Source organism: Sus scrofa, chromosome 17 (genome assembly GCF_054392235.1).
Source record: "Sus scrofa isolate SSC_HxYL_T2T_F1_AM1 chromosome 17, Sscrofa_HxYL_maternal_Yorkshire_Landrace_v2.0, whole genome shotgun sequence".
Lineage (NCBI taxonomy): Eukaryota > Metazoa > Chordata > Mammalia > Artiodactyla > Suidae > Sus > Sus scrofa.
In genome coordinates this window covers 60,589,905-60,615,108 of record NC_139399.1, presented here as the reverse complement: position 1 = coordinate 60,615,108, position 25,204 = coordinate 60,589,905, and the positions used below count along the sequence as shown (strand labels likewise).

At 50.3% G+C, this 25,204-nt stretch overlaps 1 protein-coding gene across 14 annotated transcripts in view; it reads left to right on the top strand.

The window, feature by feature from the left end:
- Positions 1 to 25,204, top strand: part of NFATC2 (nuclear factor of activated T cells 2) — a 163,269-nt gene that overhangs the window by 38,823 nt on the left and 99,242 nt on the right. For all 14 annotated transcript variants that reach the window (XM_085002533.1, XM_085002535.1, XM_085002529.1 and 11 more), the window contains 1 exon segment: positions 1,286 to 1,457. In XM_085002533.1, the coding sequence (XP_084858659.1) occupies positions 1,286 to 1,457 (172 nt within the window).

Below are 25,204 nucleotides of genomic sequence, written 5' to 3'. Positions count from 1 at the left end.
GACCTATTTTAAATGAACTCGTAGGAGACAGGGTAGAGGTGTGGAAGGAACACTGAACTGGGAGTCAGGAGACCAAGTTGGAGCTTTGGCTGTATCTTTCTCTGTGATCTTGGGAAAATGTCTTTAGGTTCTCCAGGGCTCTGAGGCAATGGGCTGGATAGATTGTCAAGACCTCAGTCAACTCTTCAGTGACATAATCGTAACCTCATATCAAGTACCTGTTGTGTGTGCTGGGTAGGCTTGAGACTGTATGGGAAAAAAACCCAAAACTTAATGGCATGCCCTCAAAGATCTTAAACTTCAGAGGCAAAGGCATGCTTATTCAATGCCGTTAATGCTGTAGTCAGATCATCTACAGGAAGTAACTTTATGTGAAAGATACAATATATCACAAAAATAGTTATAGCTGATATTTATTGAGCAGTTACTGTGCTTAAGCTCTTTATATGATCTTAGTATCGCCATTTCACCATTGAGGAGACTAGGGAGATGGAGACATTTGCTCAAAGCCACACAGGTCGTTACAGGTGGGACTTGAACTTGGGTATGTAACTCCAGTCATGCTCTTGACCTTTACTCCTCATTTAATTGAGGTGAGACTGAGTAGTTTGGCTCATCTATACCCAAACCAGACACCTCTCTGTGGTTAGATGTTCTGCACTTGGCCTGAGAAGTAGTAACTGTGACTGGGAATGGCCTCTCCCCAAATTTGCTTTTAATCAAGATCATCAGACACAGAAATAAGAGCAAAAACAACTCTCAGATGCCATGTCCATTTGTGATTATAGAGACCGGGGTAAGAAAGATGAAATTGCTTATTACCTCAAGTCACAGGACAGATGAGTGACATAGTGGGGCCCCTGATTTCTGTTTCAGTGTTCCTTCTCCCACAGTCACTGCCATGAAAAAGAAAACCATCCCGGCTAAGGGTTATTTTTTTTTTAAGAGGTAGGAAGTGGTATTCTTCAAAATTCCCAGAGGAAAAGAAGGTACAGTGGTTAGACACACACTAGAACCAATATATCATGAAATTTGCTTCATAAATTGAGAAGACAGTCATTCTGTCTTCATCAGGATGGAAGAGCAAAGAAAGAGAATGAAAAAGGTCTCTACCTTATGAAGAGCCCTACTTGTTATGTTTGAAAAATGTGTGCCCCCCAATAGCCAGCATTTTATCATATGCCCATTGGATGTGATTTTCAGAAAAGGGGCCATTTATATTTATTATACAGGTTGACTGGTTATGATTTATTATACGAATGACTGATTCTGTTTCCTCTTTCAGCATCCCAGTGACTGCATCCCTCCCTCCTCTTGAGTGGCCGCTCTCCCACCAGTCAGGCTCCTATGAGCTGCGGATTGAAGTGCAGCCCAAGCCACATCACCGGGCCCACTACGAGACAGAAGGTAGCCGAGGAGCCGTCAAAGCTCCAACTGGTGGCCACCCTGTGGTTCAGGTATGGACTTGAGTTTTTTTGTTTCCTTATTTGTCACTGGCTGATTCACTTCTGCTAAGCTACTGTCGGGTCCTTATTGGGTTGAGATGTGTGTCTCAGCCCCTTATTCTTCTGAGTGATGGGAAATTTGAGATTGAATTAGTATCAGAAGCTAATCCAGCGAGTCAGAAGCCAGAGAAAAAAGTCTTCCTGAGCTGGATAAGGATAGAAATGATATTCATGTTCCGGCTACTTCTTCCTTCTCTTTCTGATTGAGAAATGACTAGATTTTTGCCGAGGTTCCTGTATTGAAGGTTTCTGAAGCCGTCATTTTGTGTTTAAATTTCAGATGAGAGTCAATTCAGGAGAATCAATATATTGAGAAGTAGGAAAAAGTTAAAACTACACATAGTCCAACTACCTAAAATAAAATACTCTTATTAATATTTTGATATATTTCCTGTTGCTTTTTTTTTTCCTATTCACAAACATGGCAATGTCTAGCACTGTACATTTATATATTTGATGTTTTAGGGGTTTGTTCTTTGATTTTTTTTTCACTTTACATTATACCATGAGCATTTCCTCCTGTTTTTTCCTTAATCATTATCTTTTATGTCTGTGGCTTTTGATTGAACCTCAGATTTTTTTTTTTTTTTCAAAATAAGCAGAAAACTGTTCTTTTTTTCTCCAAAATAATTGGGGTTGAAATATTCTTAATTGTGTAGTCTGGTTAACCAAGAACTGCTGACTGGTACCCACCAACCAATTCAATTAACTGGACTCTTAATATATTTAAGTTAATTTAACTCTATTTTTCTTTTTTTGTATTTGCCTTAAAGCAAAAGTATTCTATGATAAGAATCTGATCGTGCATCAAAACCCTTTAGAGGAGTTGTTAAAAATGCAGATTCTTGAGCATCCCCTGAAACTAGTTAGGAGCTACAGGACATGAAGTACATTCAGACAAAAAACAAACACACAAACCCTAAAATCTCCGCAGGTAGCTTTGAGGGTGGACACCTGGTTGAGGACTTCAGTGATAATATTAGGAGCGGATGCATCCTGGCAGTCGCTTTCTCTAAATCTAACATCACACCTTTTTGGAGATGTGTTTCTGTTTGTTGCTTTTTTTCATTGACCATGAGTCACAATTTCCTCTGTCTTTGTGTCGCTGGTAATTGTTGACTGTATTCTGACACTGTGACGTTGGTGTGTACTGGATATTATAGAGACCTGATTTTGTTATCTTCCTCTAAAGGTAATTCAGTTGCTGGCTGATCACTTTGACCTTTTGTAGGCTTGATTTTACCCTTTGTTAGGAGAGACCTGTGGGAAGCCCGGGGTGTTTCCCATGCCCTTCGACTTCATGGAATTAGCCTTCGATTCCTGCTTTTGTGGATCTAGTTGAGCCTTGGTTTTAGACCAGGTCAGGGCAGGTCTAGAATGGCCCTTCCTCTAAGGCATGACCTCGTGCTTAAGGGCTAGCCTTTTGGGATACTTGGTGGGGAGGTGACCCCCTCTCTGGTGGGCTGGAGTTCCGATATGCCAGCCCCACTCGGCCTCTAGTCTCTCTGCTCCTCTTTTTCACCCCATTGCTGCCTCTGTCTGTAAACTCTGCACGTTCTTTCTCTGTGCTCACACCACCGCCCAGCCCTTGGCCAAGGCCTCGGAGAGCTCCCCTAGCACCTTCCTCCTCTCTGACGCTTTGCCCACAGATTCTAGCTGCTTCCACTGCCTGGGATGCTGAACTCTGCCCCTCCCCCCAACCAGTTCCGCTTGAACTCCACTCCCTGCACATGGTAGGGAAACTCCCCAGGCAGCGAGTTGGAGTGAACATGGGCTCACCTCCTGTTTCCTTTCTTCGTGTTGCTTGCTGTCTAATGCCTGAAAGCCGTGGACGGATAAACTTTTGTCCTATTTTATAGTTGTTTATGGCGGTGGGACTAGTCTGGCTCTATTTACTCCATCATGCTTGAAAACTGATTATTGGGAAAGAAAGTCTTCCTATCATTATTGATCTAGGCTTACCTGTTCTAGGATGGGAGCCTCCTGGCCTGGGGGCTGGTGTCAGTGTGTGTTGGAGTCAAAGCCTTTGGTTGGAATGGAGAGAGAAACTCATTCAAAGCAGATTAGAAAAAGGGGATTATATGCGAAGGCCACTGGGCTAGCATATAATCAGGCCGGGAGATTCAACTCCAGAAGAGCCTGGACTTAGGAAGTCATGGGCTTTGCTCAGTCAATCCATTCAAAAAGTGGATTCATTCTTCAGGTATTTGTTGAGCACCTACTTTTTGCTCTATACTGTGCGTGATGCTGAGATACAATGAAGAAGAAAAGAGAAGTTATGGTCTTCTCTATGGAGCGTGTGATCTGGGAGCTAAAAAGTTATTGACTACATAATCATGCAAATGATACAAGTACCAACTGTGGCAAGTGGCAGGAAGAAAAAGCGCCTGGGGTTCCAGGCGTGTACACTGGAGAAGCCAGTGTGGATGGGGGAAGATTTCCTTGAAGAAGAGACTGGGTCTGAACATGCATAGGCCGAGCAGCTTGTGCAAATGCCTGGAGGCAGAAGGAAGTAGACTACGTCAGGGGAACTTGAGGAAGACAGTGTGCTTGGCTGTGCAGGCCCAGAGGGAGAGAGGAGGGGCCCAGAGCATTCGGAGCCTGGGTAGCCATGCGGGAGAATCCGGCTTCCATCCCGGGATGGGAAAAGCAGGGAAGAAACAGTGAGGAGAAGAGTTAGGAGGCTCTGTCCATGGTGTCTGTCCTTTTGGGGCTCAGTGTGCGATGTCTTTGTTCTCTGATGGCTCAACAAATGTTCGTTGAGCCCTGCCATGTACCAGGCATGGTTCTAGATTCTGGGATATGGTATGAGCGAAACAGCCAGCAACCCTTCTCTTCAGGAACTTACAGTTTAGCAAGATGACGTGAATAATCGTTAACACTTAGCATTTACTGCATGTCAGACCCTGTTCTAAGCGCCGTCTGTGTTAAGGTATTGAATCCTCAAAAAAAGCCCTATGAAGCAGTTACAGGTGGGTCAAGGAGACATCAGGGAACTTGTTCAAGGTCACAGCTTTTGAACGGTGGCCTGGGGTTTGGACTTGGGTGTTTGGCTTTGCCTGCTCTACATGCTCTCTGCCGACCAGCTTTCTCGGCACAGAAAGCCTGGGGAAAAATGCTGCCACCTCCCGCCTATCAATTTTCTATGCTGTCCCAATTCTAGCTCCCTTGCCAGCTCATTGGACCCAATTCTGATCCTCAGAGAGGTTCTAGTTGGCCTCGGTTGGAAAGGGTGCCCCCCCACTGGTCCGGTGAGCTTGTCCCTGTGTGGTGCTGGTTACCCATTCATCAGGGCTGCGGCCACGGAGGGTTCGAGGGAAGGGAGTGGGCTGGATGCTCAGATCTGATGCCCACGACCCTGTGCTTGAAGTGCTCGCCCCTCCTTCCAACAGCCTCCGTGGATCCACCCTTCTTCTACCTTATAACTTTGAAAACCCAGGGTAGGACTTAGAAATTTGTAGCCATAGCCTCAAAAGACCCAAAGTGTGGGCTGCTTCTTCTTCTTCTTTTTTTTTTAATCATTTGGAGAGATTGGGTTCTCTTCAAAATGAAATGTGCTAACTTTTGTAATGTTTAACATAGGAGGCCAGTTTTTTAAAAACTGCTTTGAAAAAATGAAGAGGGGACTTTAAGAAGACAGGGGCGCTTAACCTTTAAGTAGGTGCAAACACCCCTTTCCCGATCTGAAGGGTTGCCCTTTCATTCCCAGAAGAGCAGCGAAGCCCAGTTTTGTACCGTGTCTAGATGCTTCTGCTGGTTTCTCTCTTGATCTCTGTCTCTCTTTATCTCTACATCTGTTTCTATTTCTGTACTGCACCGTGGCTGCTTTTTCCCCTCTTCGTGATTGGTCCCGCGCTTCTCTTTTTTATTTGCCACACTATAAAACTGCACTCTTTTTTTTTGCATGCCTGGTGGTTTTTTGCTCCTCTTTATGTGAAAATAAAATGAATACATGGCCATTTCATTCCCTTTCTTTAAATACAAAATGTAAAATCTTAAGCATATGCTGTGTTCAGCTGTTTCTCTTTCTTCTCTCTCTCTTGAATGTCACTTGGTCATGGAAGAAAGTTTGTGCCAAACCTTGAATACTTTTCAGATCTCATGCCTCATTTGTTTGGCGACAGTTTTGGCGAGGACCTGCTGTGTGCCAGGTACTGTGCTAGGTGCTCATGATGTAGTGATGGGTGAAAGGGACACAGTCGCTGCCCTGAGGGAACTCTGGGGGGCACTGGGACATGCCAAGGAGACCCGGATGAGTTGGTGTGACCATTGCTGAGATGCCAGGGGGTCAAAGAGGCCAGACAAGGGCAGTCTGGGGTCACATCTGGACGTCAAGGTCGGACGTGATGGTGATTAGGGATTCATCTGTTGGATTCACAATTTGGGGGTAACTGCTTCAACAAAACTATGCCAAGAAAGTACTCCTTGGGTAACCTGCTTTAGAGGGTGAGTCTCGCTGAGGAGGTGACTTGCCAGCTGAGGCCTGGAGCAGGTGATTAAGGCAGCAATGAGCAGAATGTTGCACTTCTTCTCTCAGTCTCTGTCTCTTTCGGAGGTGGTGGGAGAGTGTTCCGGGCACAAGACACAGCACGTGCAAAGGTCCTGAGGCAGGCAAGAACGTAGTGTGTCTGGGGAGCTGAAGGAGGGCCAGTGTCAGTTGAGTTTAGCTTGGAGAGTGGTAGCTGGCAGGACTCATAAGCAGAGATGAGGAACTAGGGTTTGATTGCAGGGCAAGGGGAAGAGAGTGGTGAGTTCTGCATAAGGAAGGAGTGTGACTTTGATTTAATATTTTTAGGATCACTTGGGCTTCCTTCTAAGGCATGGGTACCTAAGAGGGAGGAAGCAAGGAGATGAATTTGATAGGCTGTGGCAACGCCAGGTAGGAGATCCAGGTGGCGAGGCCAAGGAGGTGGCAGTGAGGACGGATTCCATGGTGTGATCTCCAGCACATGGTCTGGCCTAGATGCGGGAGGCCGAGGAACCCCTGGGCAGAGGATGGGGTCATATGCCACGTGGTGAGACTTGCAGAGGATAACGAGTTCAGTTTGGGTGCAGGAGTTAGGAAGGGCCTTTGAGGCATCCAGGCAAGGATGGCAAGTAGGCAGCTGGGTATATGAGCCTGGAGCTCAGAAGCAAAGCCCTAGACTGTCTAACTCACAGGCCTGTGGAACAGCCCAGGACCACACACGCCATCACTACAGGGCTTAGCACGTATCCACGTGTAAGAATTTACTTCCCACACCCTCAACATCAAGCTGCATCTCTCCAGAAGCAGTGGACCAAGGAGAGACCAAAGCAGAGTTTGGAGAAACAGGATTACACACTGACAGCTCATGGGGGCCGGACAGTGAAAGGAAACAACTGCACTGGCCAGACAGAGTGCGATAGGGAATGGTGGGGAGTAGGGCACAGCACAGTATGTACCTTGTCTTAAGGAGACAGCAACTGCTCAGCCCCCCCTTGGTTATGCCGTGTGGGAATGTGGGTCCAGAGTTGCCAGGTTTTACAGTTTATTTATTTTTTTAAGGGGAGCTGGGAATCTGAGTTCTTATGTGAAATAGAATTGTTTATGTTTTGGCTACTAAAGCAAAGTTTGGGTTAGATTTGGCTTAGGGCAAATATCCTTACGTTCATATCTTCTGGGGGTTAATAAGGACTGTACTGCTTCAAGGTTTATCAAAAGAAAGGGAGATAAGAGAGAGGCTATATTTATACGAATTCTAAGACTCGTCCAGTTAGAGAAGGAGCACTGTTAGCAGCCAGGCTGGGCGGTGTCCCATAAAGCTCCACGTCCCTGGGACTGGAGCACATTCATGATTCTTTCCGAGGAGCCTGGGAACCTTAATTCTTTGACGTGACTTTGACCTGTGGGGATCAGAGAAAGGGAACTACGTGATTCACCTCGAAAAAGCCACATGCCTTTGGTGGAACCCCGCCATCATTTCCTGGTTCTATTTCAGGGCAGCAAGCAGTGGTCCTTTGGACAAAAACTTCCATTTAAAGGCGGCTTTGCAAAGTTGGGCTTTAAGCGTTTCCATAGCTCTTCAGCTTATGGGATCTAATTATACTCCGGTTGAGAGTTGCCTGTATCATGCCATTGTCATTTAATCCTTCCCCTGCCTGCTTCCAGACCCTTCAACCAGAATCCTGGGTAGAAATTCCCCAGGGAGGACACTTGGTTATTTTCTTCATCCATCTTTGTGCTGAGGCTTTCAATAAATGTTATTTTTACCACTCTCTGGGACATGTTTTCAACTCAAAGAAAGATTGGAAAGCCATCCTTTTAGTTATAAAGTAATCAAAACATGGCTTGTTTAACCGCAGTACACACCTCCAAAGACAATATTCCTGATTCTTTCACACAGATGTTCAGACATATGGAAAAAACATGGGCAGTTCCTTGAGGAGAAATTCCTTGCAGATGCGGAAACCTGAGCTCAATTTCATCCTGGGTACCAGTCGTGAGCTTCACGGGGACAAGGCGGGTGGGGGTGGCGGCGCACCTGTCTGGGGTGCCGCCTGCCCGGCCCGGAGGAGGCCAGTAAAGTCCTCCAGCTTTCATCTCATAAAACAGATTGTGGGGCAGTGCTGCTCAGCCTGTTGGATCTCAGCGTTTATACTATCTGCGACTCACTTTAAATGATATCTCAGACAGGGGAGAAAGAAGCCAGGTGGGGTTTTCTCCTTACCAGGCGAACCTGAAGCTGTGGCAGGGCGCTGCGCTTCTTTGGCACTTGGCGGAGCGTGCTGGCTTCCACTGATGAGTAAAATTTTGTGCTCGGCGAGGCCGCCTCGGTGAGAGAGGAAGCGGGTCTTGCGGATGCTTATTCGTCTTGATCAGGGCTGCTGCGTTTGCTTCTGCGGGAGGTTCAGCCAGACCTGCAGGAGGACAGGGCAAGAGGAGAGCAACGGTGCTCCTCCAGCCTCGAGGAGGAGGTGTGCTCTGAGATCACCGGGGTTTTATTCTGCTCATTCATCCAGTTTGTTGTAATTGTTTACCACGTGCCTGCTAGGGCCTGGCACTGCTCCAGGCGCTGGGAACACGGCCGTGAACAACACAGACAAAAATTCCTGCCCCTGCGGTGCTGATGTTCTGGCTGCAGCGAGATAAACAATAAATCTGGTAAAGAGGAAAATGCGATAGGATGTTGGGGGGTGATAAGTACGATTGGAAAAACGACCAGGGTGAGGGGAACTGGGTGTGGTCAGAGAGGCCTTCCTGGGAAGGTGGCACTGGAGCCGAGAAGGAGATAAGGGACTCGGAGGCGGGGGTTTCTGGAGACGGGTGCTCCCCGTGGAGGGCCGGCCGGGGCCTGCGTGGGAAGGGCAGGCTGAGTCAGGCAGACGAGTGGGGGCTGGCAGCTCCGGGGAAGGAAGATGGGCCCACTCGGGCCTCGGACAGTGAATACTGTGACTCGCAGGAGGGTGGGAGCCAGGGAGGCTGGGCGTGACTTAGGTGTAAGCAGGATCCTGCTGGAGGTCCGGCTGAGGCGGGCAGGCTGTGGAAGGGCTGCAGGAAGAGGCCGGGAGCTAGCCAGGGCCTTCTGCAGTGGTCTGGGCGAGAGAGGAAGTGACTGGACCAGGATTGGGAATGGAGGGCATGAGACGCGGTTGGATTCTGGGTGTATTTTGAAAATCAGGCTAATTGGATTTTTTTTTAAATTTTTTTAATTTTTTAATTTTCCCACTGTACAGCAAGGGGGTCAGGTTTTTTTAATTTTTTTTTTATAATTGGATTTTTTGAGAGATGGGTGCGTGTGGTTGTCAGCTTGCAGAAGGCAGGAGTCCTCAGGGTTGAACAGCTCTGCCCACCCCACTGAGATTCTCCTGTTTGCAGCGGGAAGACATCCGCCAGGGGTGGCTTGACCCAGCCTTTTCATTGAAGGGTGAGGAGCGGGGCCAGGATGGGAATGCTGAGGCCAAATCGGGAGGAACCGTCCTTACCCCCTGCTGTTGGTCTCTACCAGTGTCTTGGTTACAATACTGGCCATTAATTAAAACATCTTTTAAGAGAGTAGGGTCCAAACCGAGTGCAGCCGTGGGCCAGCTGTGGCCCCTGCCTGTAACCCTGGCTGAGGCTGGAGTGGTCGTGCTTGTAGAAGCATGGGGATGGGTGCTGGCCTCCGAGGGGGAGCCAGGTGGGGAGGGAGGGTGTCCGGGGGCGGGGCCTGCACAGGCTCGGGTTGCAGTGGCACAGGGTTGGCTGGCACCTGTGCTAACACGTCTGCAAGCCAGAAACACACGGAGGTAAACAGGAGGTGCTCTCAGCTCCTGTGAGGATATAAGTGGTCATGGATGAGCATCAGATGTTACCCCCACTGCATAAGCAGAAAAAAGAAAGCTTCCAGAATCTTAGTGACATAATTGTTGGAAAAGGAGACCTTAACCCTGAGGCTTGCAGTGTGTCTGGCAACCAGTGGGAACATAGAGAAGAAAGTTCATTTGTTCTACAAACACAATTTTGAGTCTCTCTTACGGGCTAGGCATGGTGGGGTGATAGTGATAGCTACACTTACTGAGCGCCTACTGTGTACTTTCCTTCAAGTGACCTACTTAATCTTTGCAGCGGTGCCATGGGCTGTAGGTGATAGACTTACTCCTCTCATTTTACAGACAGGGAAATTGGGGCACAGAGAGGTTAAGCAGCTTCGCTGATGTCACGCAGCTGGTGGACAGTGGCTTTGATTTGGACCTAGGAGGTTTAAAGCCAGAGCCCACACTGAACTGTCACTCAGGGCTGCCCTTTCGGAAGCAGAGCAGGCTGTTTGGAGCCAGGCGGTCCTAGTGTTTCATTAGCTTTGGCCGTCGGGGTCACTGGCCGAGCTGCAGTTTCTTCAGTGAGAAAGTAACGAGGACCCACATCTTTCAGATGATCTGTTTTGTTTTGTTGAGTTGCTAGGATTCTAGGAGTTCCCACTGTGGTGCAGCGGGTCAAGGATGTGGCGTTGCCACAGCTGTGGCGCAGGTCGTATCTGCAGCTCGGATTTGATCCCTGGCCCAGGAACGCCCATATGCCACGGGGGTGGCTGATAAAGTGGCGGGGAAGAGTTGTTAGGATTCTAAACAAGAGCACTCAGCATCATCTTTGCCAGCACCTGTTGGCTCCCACGTGCCCAGAGAGAAAGGGGAGGTGGCGGCTTCTCACAGGGGCCCTGTTCCCTCCATGCGAGCAGCAGAGTCATTCTCGGGACCCTGGGAGGCAGCGTGGAAGTCAGAGCTGCTTATTCTGCGCCTCCTGAAAGACTGTGGGCTGACTCTACTCACAATTTATCTGTTTATTGAGCACTTCCTATACGACAAGCATGTCATGGGGAGTGGCTGGGGCAGGCCCGCTGGCTCTGCTCTGTGAAGGAGGCTCGGACACACTGAGTGACTGACTTCCCCAGGGAGCACATGGTCACGAGTAACCCTGACCAGGCTCCCCTGTGTGCCACCTGCAGGAGGTCGGAGTGCTCTGATGAACCCCATTTACAGATGAGGAAGCTGAGGCTCAGGGTCACACCACTCAGCAGAGGGGACGATATGAATGCCTGCGCCCTAGGGTCTCTGCGGAGATGAACGGCTTCAGGGGTAAAGTGCCCAGAACGGGGCCTGGCATGTCCCGAGTGCCCAGTGTGCGTGCGTGGCCGCTCTTTCCTGTCGTTGTTTATTTTCCTCCAAACTGTCCTGTTAGGATAGAAAAGGGGGCCTTTGTTCTCTCATGGAAGTTTTGATTTCATGCTGTGACCCCGGAGCCGGAGTGGCCGTGAGCTAGATACTCATGATAGAGAGACGACATGAGTGCCCATCATTTACGGAACACATGCCCTGTGTGAGGTCAGAGGTCATGCAGCCTGGAGGCAGTGGAGCTGAATTTCAAGGCACATCTCTTGGGCTTCTTGGCCAGACTATCTCCATTGCTGTGTATGGTCCTCAGGCTCACTGCTTAGCGTGGCTGATTCTGAACCCTCTGACACATGTTGGAAAAGCATGTGTGGGTGCCTGTGTTTATACACACACACACACACACACACACACACACACATATATATATACCCTAGACCTGCATAGATTATACATATTTTATATAAATATGTAAATATATTACCTATAAATATACCCACGTGTATATACAGACACAATATGTATGTATGTGCATCTGTGCATCAAATACCCACATATATACGTAGTTTTTATTCCGTCATTTTTCTTAGTGTGTATTCACTGTTTGAAAAGTATAAAAAAGAAACCAAACAACAGCCTTTGTCACCTGGAGAGAAGCTGATCCCATGGCATCCTCGTATTTCCCTTCAGTCTTTTCAACATTGCTTGCACCCTTAAACTCGGAGTGCCTGCTCCTGCCTGACTTAGTTGGGTCTATATCAGGTTTTATCATGACATTAGGGGAAAAACAGCATTTACCAAGATCTGAGTCAGGTTGGGAATTGTTTTAAGTATCTTCTATGTATAAACGGATATAAAGTTAGCTTATTTCCAGGCAGTGCTTGGAGGCACAGAGAGGTTGTGTAACTTGCCTAAGGTCACACAGAAAGTATATGAGCCTTGAACTGAACCTAGAGGGTCTAGGTCAAAGCCTGCACACTTAACTGGTAAAGCCACCAAGAAAAGACCAACATCTTTGATCATCCTGAGCTAGTTTTCCAGCTGGTTCCCAGGGGCTTTTTGTTGTTGCTTAGGTATTTTGAAAAAAGCCAGGACATGAATCTAGTCTGGTCGAGCAGCAAGACAGATTTCCCCATGTCAGGGGGTTCGGGCTCATGCCGGCCATCGCTGTCGCCCCCACCACCTGGCTTCCTTCTCTCTGGGGGGTCTGGCCACAGCAGTGCAGGCCCCTCCCAGGTGCCGAACAAGAGCCGGCTTGTGGCGGAGGAGGGGGTTTGTCGTGGATGGAGGGCCCCTGTGGATGGTTCTGAGCATGTCCTGGTGTGAGCGCCAGAGCCCGAGAGCCCAGAGAGGCCAGAATAGCCTGCACTTGGCCTCTGAGATGTCGGCACGGCTCCCGCATGTGATCCATGCTGATCGGACCTGCGTCCAGCTGGTCCCGGGACCTACCTGACCATCCTAGCCCTTCAGCCTGCCTTGGTCTCATCACACTGGTGGTGTGACTGCGAACATGGACCGTCTGACCTCTTGGGGCCTCAGTGTCCCTGGTGGCACATGGGACAGAATGGTACTGCTTTTCTAGGGTTTCTGCAGGAGATGAGAATGTGTGTGAGACAGCGCCAAGTGCAGGCTGCTCTGGTTCTTTATAGCTTAAATTTTTTTTTTTTTTGGGGGGGATGCATTCTCATGATGAAGAATTTGAGAGGTTCAAGAGCTGCGCAGGGCCAGACCTGCCTCTCTCCCCTTCCCGGGGTCACCAGCTTCTTAAATTTCCTCCAAGAAGAGGTTCGCATCTGCCCTCGTGGTTGGACGTATTGCTCTTCTCAGCAGCGTCATCAACATTGCGACTTATGAAGGACTCGACAGCGTGCCCTGCCCGTTTTAAATTCCCAATAAATGATCAAGGCGGATATTACTGTTGAGCTTAAAAAAAGCCTTGTATTTGGATTTTCCGAATAGGAAGTGAGGCCGAGTTGATCTTCTTGGCATCGTTTCTTGAAGCCGCTCGACCTCTCCCCATGAAACCAGGTTTCTGTTATGTGAATCCCATCTTCCTAATTTGACATTTATTATAAAACTATAAATACTATTCTAATGAAGAAAGTTTTTGGAACCTGCCTCAAGCAAACATTTGTTAAGCCTTGGCCTTGCCTGACCCCAGGCTTGGTGATGTAACACAATCCATCACATACCCTGGCTGTATCCCGTATCTCTGCCTGTATCCTTTCTCTTCCATGAGAAAATGATACATTGAAGATAAAAGCAATTGAGGCATCAGCAGGGGCAGGACACAGTGGTAGAAAAAGTTGCAAGAAAAGCGTTGAGCTGGACAGTGGTTTTCCACTTAGCTCTTATTTATCAGACAAATATTGAATGAGCTTCCACCTCATGCCAGGCTGCATGCTGGGTGCTCCCCACTCAGTTTGGTCCACAGACCAGCGGCCCAGACCTCCCTTGGGGGCTTGTTCAAAACACAGAATCCCAGGCTTCACTGCAGCCCACAGAGTCGGAGTCTGCCTCTTACAAGAACGCCTGGGGGTTGGTGTGCGTGTTGGAGCCTGAGGCACATTCTTCCAGAACTCAGATCATCAAACTGTGCTATCCAAGTCTGGCCTGCCACCTGCCTCTTTAAATAAAGTTTTATTGGAACATAGTCGTGCTCATTGGTTTATATACTATCAGTGGCTGCTGTTGTGCTACGGCGGCAGAGTTGAGTCTTTGCGACAGAGGCTGTATGGCCTGCAAAGCCTAAAATGGCTACTGTCTTGTCCTTTATGGGAAAAATTTGCTGAGTGAAGGTGGGGTTAGACTGGTGAACAGAACAGACAAAAGCCGGTGTTCTCACGGAGCCATGGAAGGAAACATACAGCAAACCAACAAGTTGACAGGCTGTCAGGTGGTACAAAAGGAATACAAAGAAAGACAAGGCTGCATAGGGGGTGGTAGAAGAGGACTGTGAGGTGGTGAGTATGCTCTTTAGGGAAGAACTTTCTGAAGACATGACATTTAACCAGAATTTTGAGTGCACTGAAAAAGTAAGCTGTGTCACTGCTCTGGGGGAAAGCATTGTAGGAGAGGGAGCTAGTGCAAAGGCCCTGAGGCAGAAGCCTTCTTGATGTGACTTTGGATACTGGTTCTGAGGTGGGGTCTGATTAGGAGTTAAGTATTGACAGTGATCACGTTTTTGTTGGTTTGTTGGTTTTCTCATGACCTTTGCTGTGGCATTTCAGTGCCTTTTATATGACCGTGGAATGGAGGCAGAGGTCCTCAACTTGTACCCCAGGGAAGTCTTCTATGTCATTGGGTATGGTTGCACAGACTGTGCACTGCACAAGGCACTGCATATCATGAGGACACCTTTCATATTTGCATATTTATCAAGACAGGGTTCTGACACATGTCTTCAAAGGGTGCAGAGGAATGGGTGTCTTGTTCTAATTTGTACAAAAATGCCAGGCAACTTAGCAGTGACCATGGTGGTATAATCAGAGCTACAGCTGCCAGCCTCTGCCACAGCCACAGCAATGTGGAATCTGAGCCATGTCTGCAACCTACACCACAGCTCATGGCAGCGCTGGATCCCTGACTCATTGAGCGAGGCCAGGGATAGACCTTGCATCCTCATGGATGCTGGTTGGATTCATTTCTGCTGTGCCACAACGGGACCTCTGTTGGTATAATTCTTTTTTTTTTTTTTTTTTTTTTTTTTTTGGTCTTTTTGCCATTTCTTGGGCCGCTCCCGTGGCATATGGAGGTTCCCAGGCTAGGGGTCTAATCGGAGCTAGGGGTCTAATCTGGCCAGCCTACGCCAGAGCCACAGCAACGCTGGGTCCGAGCCGCATCTGCGACCCACACCACAGCTCACAGCAACGCCGGATCATTAACCCACTGAGCAAGGGCAGGGATCGAACCGAAACCTCATGGTTCCTAGTTGGATTCATTAACCACTGCGCCACGATGGGAACTCCAGTATAATTCTTAAAGAGAGAAAAAAAAATCTGACTGTAAATATCCTTAGGTTAGTATTCATCAGTCTTTGCCCTGATTTCTCAGCTCATTTACCTTACCTGGCCCTTTAAAGCATTTGAATTAACTCTTGACAGCAAGAAAGGCAATTCTGCGAGTCTAAAGATAGCCCTACTTCATTACTTTCTTTCTTGCAGATGGGATTTTTATTGCTTTCTCTTTCTTACCCTCCAACCGACCAGACTGGCTCAGACGGTGGGGGGAGCCTCGTCAGCTCCCACCCCTGCCCCTGTCTGGCTGTGCAGCTTCAGCCCACACACTTCTCCTCTCTGAGCTGTGGCTCCAAAATGAGGGGCCATAAGCTCCCTCTCACTTCTAAACTTACATGATTCTGTGACTTAGATCAGTAGGTATCACCTGAGCAGAGGTGCCTGCCTTTAGTTCTGTTCTCTTTGTGGTGGGAGCTCCAGCTTCTCTTCACCTTGGTCTGCCTTAACTTGCATCGCTTCCTATCTACAGAGTTGACTCATTCATGGACTCGAAGCTGGCTTTTTTAGAGTTTGGAGATGGTTGAGCTAGAAGGAGACTTAGAATCATCTAGCTGAATGACTGGCGTATCAGATTCATGTGCCATTTTACTGAAGGTTTTGGGCACCATCTTACTGAGGGTTTCAGCTACCATTTTATTGAGGGCTTCAGTTACCATTTGACTGAGGGCCAGGCTTTTTGCTAAGTTAATGTCCCATTCAGTCTCCCACTGAGTACTTGAGGTAGCTAACCATCGTCATTAGCTTGTATTTATTAGATGGAGGCTCAGAGAGGTGATGTGAATTGTAGATTACACAGTGACTAAATTGGCACCACACCGGCTGTTAAAAGCAGAGGCTAGGAATTTTTTTTTTTTGTTTGCTTTTTAGGGCTGCACTCAAGGCATATGGAGGTTATCAGGCTAGGGGTCAAATTGGAGCTGTAGCCACTGGCCTACGCCACAGCCACAACAACACCAGATCTGAGCCGCATGTGCAACCTACACCACAGCCCACGGCAATGCTGGATCCTTAACCCACTGAGCGAGGCAAAGGACTGAATCTGCATCTTCATGGTTACTAGTCAGATTCGTTTCTGCTGAGCCACGACAGGAACTCCAGGAATGTATTTTTTTTTTTTTTTTATCAAGCACGTGCAACGTGCCAGGCATTAAGTATCAGCTTGCATTCCCCATAGCTACCCTGTGAATTGGTTCCTGCTGTTTTGTAATGAGAAAACGGAGCTCCCAGGACATAGGTGACTAACCCAGGGCAAGGCTTACGCAGGTAGCAAGCGGAAGCATTTCAGATTTCAGCTCTTGTTGTCCCTCTCATGCACTTCTTTTTGCTTTGTGAACTTTTACGTGCATCCTGTTTACCTGTTGGCCTCTGTCACAGGTCTGTGGGTCTGTGCCAGGGAGGGTAAGGCTGATACTTTGGTGGCCCCGGCTCCCCGTGTCTTACCCCCTTCGCTCTGCTCTCTGCGGCTGAGCCATCATCTTCCCTTGTCTGGGTGACAGCTACAGCCTCCCATCTGGTTTCCCACCTCGTTTATGCCCTCGTCCAGTCTGCTCCGCACACAGCGGCCAGAGGAGCTGTTTGAAATGCAACTGAGTCCACAGTGCCCCTTGTACTGAATCCTCCTATCTCCCTCTCACTCAGGACGCAGAGACTCCACACTATGGACTGCGAGGCCCCTTGTCGTCTGGGCCTCTGCTCTTCCTCGCTTTCCTCCGCTTTCACCCACCGGCCTCTCGCTGTTCATCCAACACTCCAAGTCTGCTCCTGTCTCAGGGCCTTTGCACTTGCCATTCACTTCCCCAATATCCGCACAGCCCTCTTCTCTGCTCCCCTCAAATCTTGCTTGAGTTGTTGCCTCAAAGAAAGTTTCTCTGATTCCTCTATCAAAATAACTACCCCTGGAGTTCCCTGGTGGCTCAGTGGGTTAAGGAGCCAGTGTTGTCACTCTTGTGGCTCTGGTTTGATCCGTGGCCTGGGAACTCCTGTGTGCCGTGGGCATGCCCCTCCCCCCACCCCCCAAGCTACCCCCTCCTCTGCCATCCACTGCCACTCTCCTTGGGGTGTTTTTTTTTTTTTTTCTATAGCCTGATAGATTCTTCCCTCCCCTCCCCGCTCCATCCCCCTTTCCCAATTATCCACCCATCACCGTCCATCACTGCACCATCTCAGTCCAGAGCACACTTCATCTGTGCATGAACGACAGCTGAGCAAGCGTCTCTGATGCCTCAGCCTCTGGGACCAACAGTGCCCGGCGCCTGGGGAGCCTGGGTGATGGATGTGCTGACACGGGCGGCCCCTCCGTGGCTTTCCTGTGCTAAAGGAAATGGAGGAAGGAAGTGACAACAATTAAGAAGGACCAATTCAGAGCCCTGGGACGTGCTCAGGCTTCCGCGGCCCCGTGGCTTGGGCTCGCCCAAGGCAAACAGAAGTCGTGCCTTGATGGAATGGGCACAAGTTAGTTTTATAATGATTAAGAAGAAGAGAAAAAAAACCCTTATTTTTCACTTTCCTTTTTTAATCAAGAAGTATGCCGTGGGTGTTTCCTTGTGGTTTTGAGTCAAAGAGAGGATTGTTGTTGAGCCCGAGTTCCCCCGGGGGCTGCAGCTTTGCGTGTGCTGGACTTTGAACGCGTGCTTTTAGGGCGGTGCTGGGATTGGGGTCTCGGGGTCCATCCCTGAACAAGGCGACAGGCTTGTTTATTGTGTCCCAAGTGCCCCCTCCGCACAGGCCACCTCTTGCCTCCTACCTCATCTTCTTCCTTCTCCCACTAACCCTCCACGGCCCGTCCTGCCTGGGCAGGGGTTGGGGGGGTGGAGCGGGTGGAAGAGGTGGCAGGACCCGCGTGGGGTGGCTGCCTGTTGGGGGGCCGTCCGAATGTGGGCTCGGGTGCGAGTGTTAAAGGCGGATTAGTCTCTACGGAGGGCTGGTTGTACCGAAGTGGGATCACGTCAAGTTCACACCGTGTCCCCAACGCAGCCCCGAGTGTGTGTCTAGAGAGCTGTGCTCTTGTACTTTCTTTCACACCCGTGGCCCCTGCTCCCACGCATTTTTTCTTTTTGTGTCTACTTTTTGGGGGTAGGTTTGGTCTTTTTCTTGCCAGGGGAGCAGCAGAACGGGCTCCTTGATGTTGACCCCTTGGTGGGCGAGGAGGGTAGGGAGGCATGTTGCTGCCCCCGCCTAGGGCAGAGGCACAGCCTTGGAAAGTGCATCGCCAGGTGGCAGCTGGACTTCGGGAGGCTGTGACTTGCTGGGGACCTGGGTGCAAGCCCTGCCTTGTGGTCAGATCTGTGTCCCCTCTCAGGGCTGGGATGGGAGTGGTGTTTTTCGTCATTTCTCGTGCCCATCTGCCAACCCCCCAGCCGAGCAGCTGAGAATGAAGGACCCTAGAATGGCACCCTAACACCCGCCCCCGGAACCTTCCAGCGTATCTCGGAGGCTGGGCTGGGCAGCAGCCTTCATTCAGTCAGCAGCTATTTACTGAGCGTCAGCCGTGCATCCAGGATGGAGCGAGAAATGTGCTCAGTGCCCGCCCTCCGGGAGTGCTCGGTCTGCTGGGAGAACTGGGTATGAGGGAGGCGGTTTAACAAAGAGGTTAATAGCAGCGGGGGATGGAGCCAGGGGGCCTGGGTTTGAATCCTGACTCTGCCACTTACTGGCTGTGTGATGCTGGGCAAGTTTCTTAACCTCTCTGTGGCTACAGAGTGGGATGATGATGGTGCTCAAAAAAGATGCGACTGTAAGGTATCACGCGGAGGGCCTGGGAGGGTGAGTCCCATAAATGCTGGTTATTATTATTATTATTATTATTATTGCTTCCCGAGGTGAAGGCTGAGTACATCAGGGATGTGATGGGGTAGGGGCGGCGTGGCTCCCTCTGCCTCTGGGAATCTGGGCCGGCTTCTGGGAGGAGGTGACATTTGAGGGGGGTGTGTTGAGAGATGTAAAGGAAGAATGTTCCAGCTTCAGGACCAACCCGGTCAGCGTGCAGAGGTGACAGCATGCTGAGAGCCTGAGGCCAGAGTCTGTCCACAGATGGTCAGGGTTTCAAACTAGACACTAGTTACCCTCACTTATGAATTAGGAGATTTCTCATAAGGAGCCGGATTTCTGGCTACTGTTAATAATCAGAAGATCTGGCCAACTGGGCCCATTTCCTGCATGCCGTAGTGGTCAGAAATTAGGGGCTGCCCTGGGCTCCTAGGGCCCCCCCCAAGGCCCGATTTGCTTGTTCGTGTCCCTTACCTCATTCCCCTGGGCACCCCGTGGGTGACCCTGGATGGGGATTTGTTCCCTCTTCCCCGAAAGGCTTGAAAAAATAAACCCAGATCCCGCTGACTTTAATGCCTAAGCATTTAGCGCAATCTTTTTTTGTTTTGAATGTAGAAGTGAGACTTTGAATTATAAAGCTGGCCTTTCCCCCTCCCAGCACTGTCCTCTGTTTTGGGGGGGGGGGTCTATCCTGACCCACAGATTTTTCAGAGGAAAAAGGAGGGATAATCGAGGCCTGACTTACCTTCCTCTCCAGATGACCCCCTGGGGTGTCTAACTGGCCGGCACAGTTGGCGTGAGCTCCTACACCTGGGAGTGGGGACAGGTGCGTTTATTGTCGGCCTCGAGGTCAGAAAGCAATGGAGTTGAATTGCACAGCTTTACAGCAGGGAGCCAGCTTGCCTCCCTTGGTCCCTCCAGATGCCACTCTTGGCTAAAACCGGGTGCTGCAGAATGGATTTGCATTCTGCCAGCCACCAAAGGAGACCCCAGCTCAGAGCTGGACGAGGCCGGACCCCGCCCGGGCGACGTCCACCGTACAGCCCTGACACAGCGCCCAGCTTCACTTCGGGCATTCAAGATGGCATTTGCGTCTCCCCTCTCTCTGCGTCTGAAAGGACGGAGAGCCACATTCTATTTGAGCTGAATTATCAGGGTCATGCTCGAACCCCTGTAAGAAAGGAGGCTGGGGGCTCGCTGGGATTCCGGCCCTGCAGGGTCAAGTGGGGTCTTTCTTGGCCCGTCTGGAGGTCACCTCTACGACCCAGGGCCTGGGTGTCCATTAGGGCCTCACTGCCAAGTGTGCCCGACTGGCCGGCGGCAGGCACACCCGTGTGCCGTCACGTTTGGTACAGTAAGTGGCTGTCCTCTCCGCCACCATCTCTCGGTGAACAGAGGACCTCGGGGGTCGGGCGGCCACCCAGGCCTCGCTAATCTTTACGGAGTGACTGTGCCTTCCTACAACGAACCATTTCCCTTTCTCCCAAAGTCCTTCTTGGCAAGCTGTGGCTTCTCAGCCTCTCACCTCCCTGCCGCGGGAGGTGACAAGCTCTCCCTCGCTGTGAGAGGCCTGCTGGGGCCCCACTGCCAGCAGCCAAGTTCCAGCCCCTCGCCCTTCGCAGGCCCCGCATCTCCGGACGCGGATGGAGCCCTGCTCAGCTCTTGGCGGGGTAGGTCACTGATGGAACGAATACAGATCGGAAAATAGTAGCAGAGGAAAGAGCTCTGGGGGCCTGAAGTAACAAACCTCTGAAGAGTGACTTGTGAGAGTCACTGATGTGTGCTGCCCGTGTTTCCACTTGAAAGTAAAAGGAGATTTTTAAACAGAGAGGAAACCAGAGGAGCAGGTGTAGCAGAAAAGCAAGGGGCCAGGGAAACCTCTGGATGTGCTTGCGGTTCCCAGTTGTAGCCCTTGGGAGCTGGGCCCCTTAGGCAGCTTACTCAGCCCTCTCTGAGCTAACATCGAGAGGCACAGTGCCTGGTTCAGGGCTTGGCATGGTTGGCAGCGGGGGCCCCACCCTTCCTCTCTGTTCTGAGGAGGACCAGTGAACCAAAGAAATGAATGATGACGCCGAGCTGCTGTAGAGAAGGGTTTGAAATTGCCGGCAGTGGTGCTGGTGGCGACGGTAAGGCTGCCATTTATTGAGCACTTACTGTGTGCCAGGGGCCGTTCTCAGCCCCTTACGCGTATGATGTTACTCAGTCCTCATGGCACAGAGGACACCCTGTGGGTATCGGCTATTTTCTCCCTTGGCCAGATGGGGACCCGTGTTCTGTGGCCCTGACAAGTCTTAGATCCGAAACACAGGGGGCCTGAGAAAGCTGCTGGTCAGAGCCACCGTGTCCCAGGCCAGGCTCTTGGCTCTGTGTTTCTGCCTGTCCCAGCGGGAAAGCATCCTGCCCAGGGACCTGGTGCTGACTTAGGCGCAGAGGAGGTAGCTGTGCGTGGACTGGGCTGGACTCTGTCCTGCCTGCGTGCACCCTGGCCTCGCGGGGATGGCCGCTGCCTTCCTCAGGCGCTGGGCCAGGGGCCTGTTCCTGAAGAGCAGCCTCAGGTGGAGGAGTGGGCCTGCGTCCAGGCCCAGGCAACTGAGAATCCTGTACCCAGAGGGCCCCTTCCCCGAGGGCATGGTAGAGTCACTCGTCCATCTGAGGCCTTTGCCCCGTGAGCGGCAGGGTCAGCAGAACGGCCTGTAAGAGAAAAATGATTTCTTAGTATCTCATTGATTTCATATCATGCAGATGCAATGCGATGCCTGCAAACCTTGTTCCATGTCCACAACCCCTTGAATGGACAGTAGAGAGGATGGATCCTGTTTAGTGGACACTGACGATATGCTGGCCCTGTTTTAAGAGCTGCACGTGGAACAACTCCTTCCCTCCTCCCGGTTCTATGAAATAGGTGCTGTTTCCACTTGACACACATGGAAGCATTTTCCAAGGGCCTGGCTCGACTTGCCCAAGGTCACCAGCCAGTGAGTTCAGCTACCGGGACTTGATCTCGGTCGGCCAGCTCCCAAGCCCCCGTCTACACGGCTGGGTTCCACTGCTTCGAAACCTCTTCTTCTGGTGGCCTGATGACAAAACCAGGGCCCAGAAGGTCTGGGTGACTTTGCAAAGGCCGCACGGTTAACCAGAGGTCCAGGCTCGCAGGCTCAGTCTCCAGTCCCCTCGGAGATGCTGGCCCCGAGCTGAGGACACCAGCGCTGATGCTCCAGTTCTGTGTGCACGCAGACACGGCGGTGACCGGGTGACACAGGGCGACATGAAAGGAACACACTCGGCCTTGACAGGGGCCCAGCCCTGGCGCTCACTGGAGGCAGTTAAAAGGAAAGCTCCAGATAAGGAGATGCTTTATCACGCTTCGTGACAGGCTGTGCTTCCTCCCTTCTGCTGCGTGAGCCTTAAACCTCTTCCAAGTCCCTGGCGTGGGGCCTCGGCCGCCTCCCGCTCCCAGCGCGGGCTCTGGAGGGGGGAGGCCATTCGCAGGGGGACTGGGCCTGGGGGTGGGTGGTTGCCAACCCTTTGAAACCATCCGGGGGGCGGGGGGCGGGGGACGCACGCTGCCCTTATCTTGGCCCGTTGGTGTTTCTGGGCCGGAAAAGGGAAGCACAAAGAGGAAGGCCTTTCTCCTGTGGCTTTTGTATTTGGTACACAGTAAATGAGGCTGGGCCAGGTTTTTGTTGTTTGTTTTCCCACTTTTCAGCGCGAGGATGATGGATGAACCTTGGTGTTGCCGGCGCCCGGTTCTCGGGGGGTGGCACGCCACACGCCAGGCCACACTCACGCATGCTCGCTCCCAGCAGTGGTGCAGTGTCTCCTCTGCGTCTCTGGGACAATCCCGGGGCCGTGCCAGGTCTGAGCAGGGACCTCAGGCCCCCAGGTTTGCCGCGTGGAGCTCAGCCGAGAGCACGGCGGTGCCAGGGCGTGGAGGGCTGTGAATTCATTCACTCAGGGGCCCTGGCAGCCAGTGGCCTCGTCTAGACAGGAAGATGTGTGTGATTGGATTGAAAGACCAGGCTTAGCTCTTGCTGGAGTGAGAGGGAGCCTGGAGCATCAGGGCCACGGGAGCGCAGGCTGGTGAAGGCAGGGCGTTTGTGGCGCTGCTGGGGGCGCAGGAGGCAGGAGCGGCAGGAAGATGAGGGTGGGCAGAGCAGAGAGGGGGCCAGACCACGGCGAGCTCCGTAGACTTTTCACAGAGAGTGGGGCCAGGGGCACGTGTGTGTGTGTGCACGCCCTCCGTCGGTGGGAGAAGAGGGAGAAGTGGACAGTTGGCTACGTGAGCAGATGGGCACATCAACAGATGTGCGTGGAGACCCATGCGAGCTCAGGGACAGGCCCCTGCCACTGTGTCCTGGTTCCCGGGAGCTGACTGTTAATTTTTCAGGAATTCTACTATGTTTTCCCACAATCTGCACCCCTGGAGTCATTTACATGCATTGGCTCCGAGCAGTGGCAATGGTCAGTAATGGTCTGCCCTTGGACACCTCTTCCCAGCTCGGGTGACATCGTATGGGTCAGTTGAAATCAGCCAAGCTAGGAGTGTTTACACCACAGAAATGGGCAAATGTGACAAGTTGTGGCGAACCGGTTGTTAAACACTCAGTCCACCCCTGGAGACCCTGCAGGTGCACACACGGCACGAGGAAGGCAGGCAGGCAGCAGGTGGCTGCCTGAAGGATTGCCGCTTTCGATTTCAGGAAAAGTACATCATTTTTGTATACATGGGTCAGTTGTCTTCTTCCACAGCTTCTCTGCACATAGGACCTGTCTCCTAGCACCGGGCAGGGCCAGGGTATGGTTTTTTTCTCGGCACCTTGAGCAAAAGGTTTGCTGAGCCTCTCCTGCATCTGGGTGCCAACCTGGGTAGTTTCTTAACCAGTCCCCTGATGATTGCCTGGTTTCCCACCCCTGGTTGTGCTGTTCGCTGGGACCACCTGTGATACACTTTATGTGTCAGTCCATGTTCTGCAGACTGGGGTTCCCTGGGGTTTACTGGTTGATGAATTCTGTAGTACTTAATAAGTATGTAAAAAAAAAAAGTATAATTACTTCCTTGGCACCTTAATTTTGTTGTGTATGTATGTGCACCTTCAATTGCCAGTTGCTCCTGGCTTCCTATTTGTAGTAGTGACATAAAGTTTATCTTATTTATTTATTTATTTATTGCTATTCTTTAAAAAATTTAGGAGTTCTGTTTTGGCTCAGTGGTAATGAACCCGACTCGTATCCATGAGGACGCAGGTTCGATCCCTGGCCTCGCTCAGTGGATCAAGGATCTGGCGTTGCCGTAAGCTGTGATGTAGGTTGCAGACGCGGCTAGGATCTGGTGTTGCTATGGCTGTGTGTAGGCCAGCAGCTGTAGCTCGAATTCAGCCCCTAACTTGGCAACTTCATATGCTGTGGGTGTGGCCCTAAAAATAAAAAAAATAATAAAAAAATTAAAAATTCAGTTATGGAAAATTTCAAACATACGTAAACTTAGAATGGCACAATGAACCCCCTATGCCCATCACTCAACAACTTTCTGCATTTTGCCAGCATTGTCTATTGATGGCTTTTGAAGAGGGTTATTATGGATCCAAATATTTTTAGTAGCTTTAACTAAAGGGTTTGTTGATTCTTTTTTTATTATTGTTGATTTACAGCATTGTGTCAATTTCTGCTGTGCAGCAAAGTGATCCAGTTATACGATATATACCTTCTTTTTCTCACATTATCCTCCATCATGTTCCATCACAAGTGACTAGATACAGTTCCCTGTGCTGTACAGAAGGATCTCATTGCTTATCTATTCCAAATGCAGTAGTTTGCATCTACTAACCCCAGACTCCCAGTCCATCCCACTCCCTCCCCCTCCCCTTTGGCAGCCACAAGTCTGTTCTCCATGTCCATGGGTTTGTTTCTTTTCTGTGGATAGGTTCATTTGTGCCATATTAGATTCCAGATATTAGTGATATCATATGGTATTTGTCTTTCTCTTTCTGACTTAACCTCACTTAGTACAAGAGTCTCTAGTTCCATCCATGTTACTGCAAACAGCATTATTTCATTCTTTTTAATGACAGAGTAGTATTCCATTGTGTATATATACCACATCTTTTTTTTTTTTTTTTGTCTTTTTTTGCCATTTTCTTGGGCTGCTCCCATGGCATATGGAGGTTCCCAGGCTAGGGGTCAAATCAGAGCTGTAGTCACTGGCCTACACCAGAGCCACAGCAATGTGGGATCCTAGCTACGTCTGCAAGCTACACCACAGCTCATGGCAATACCGGATTTAACCCACTGAGCAAGGCCAGGGACCAAACCCGAAAA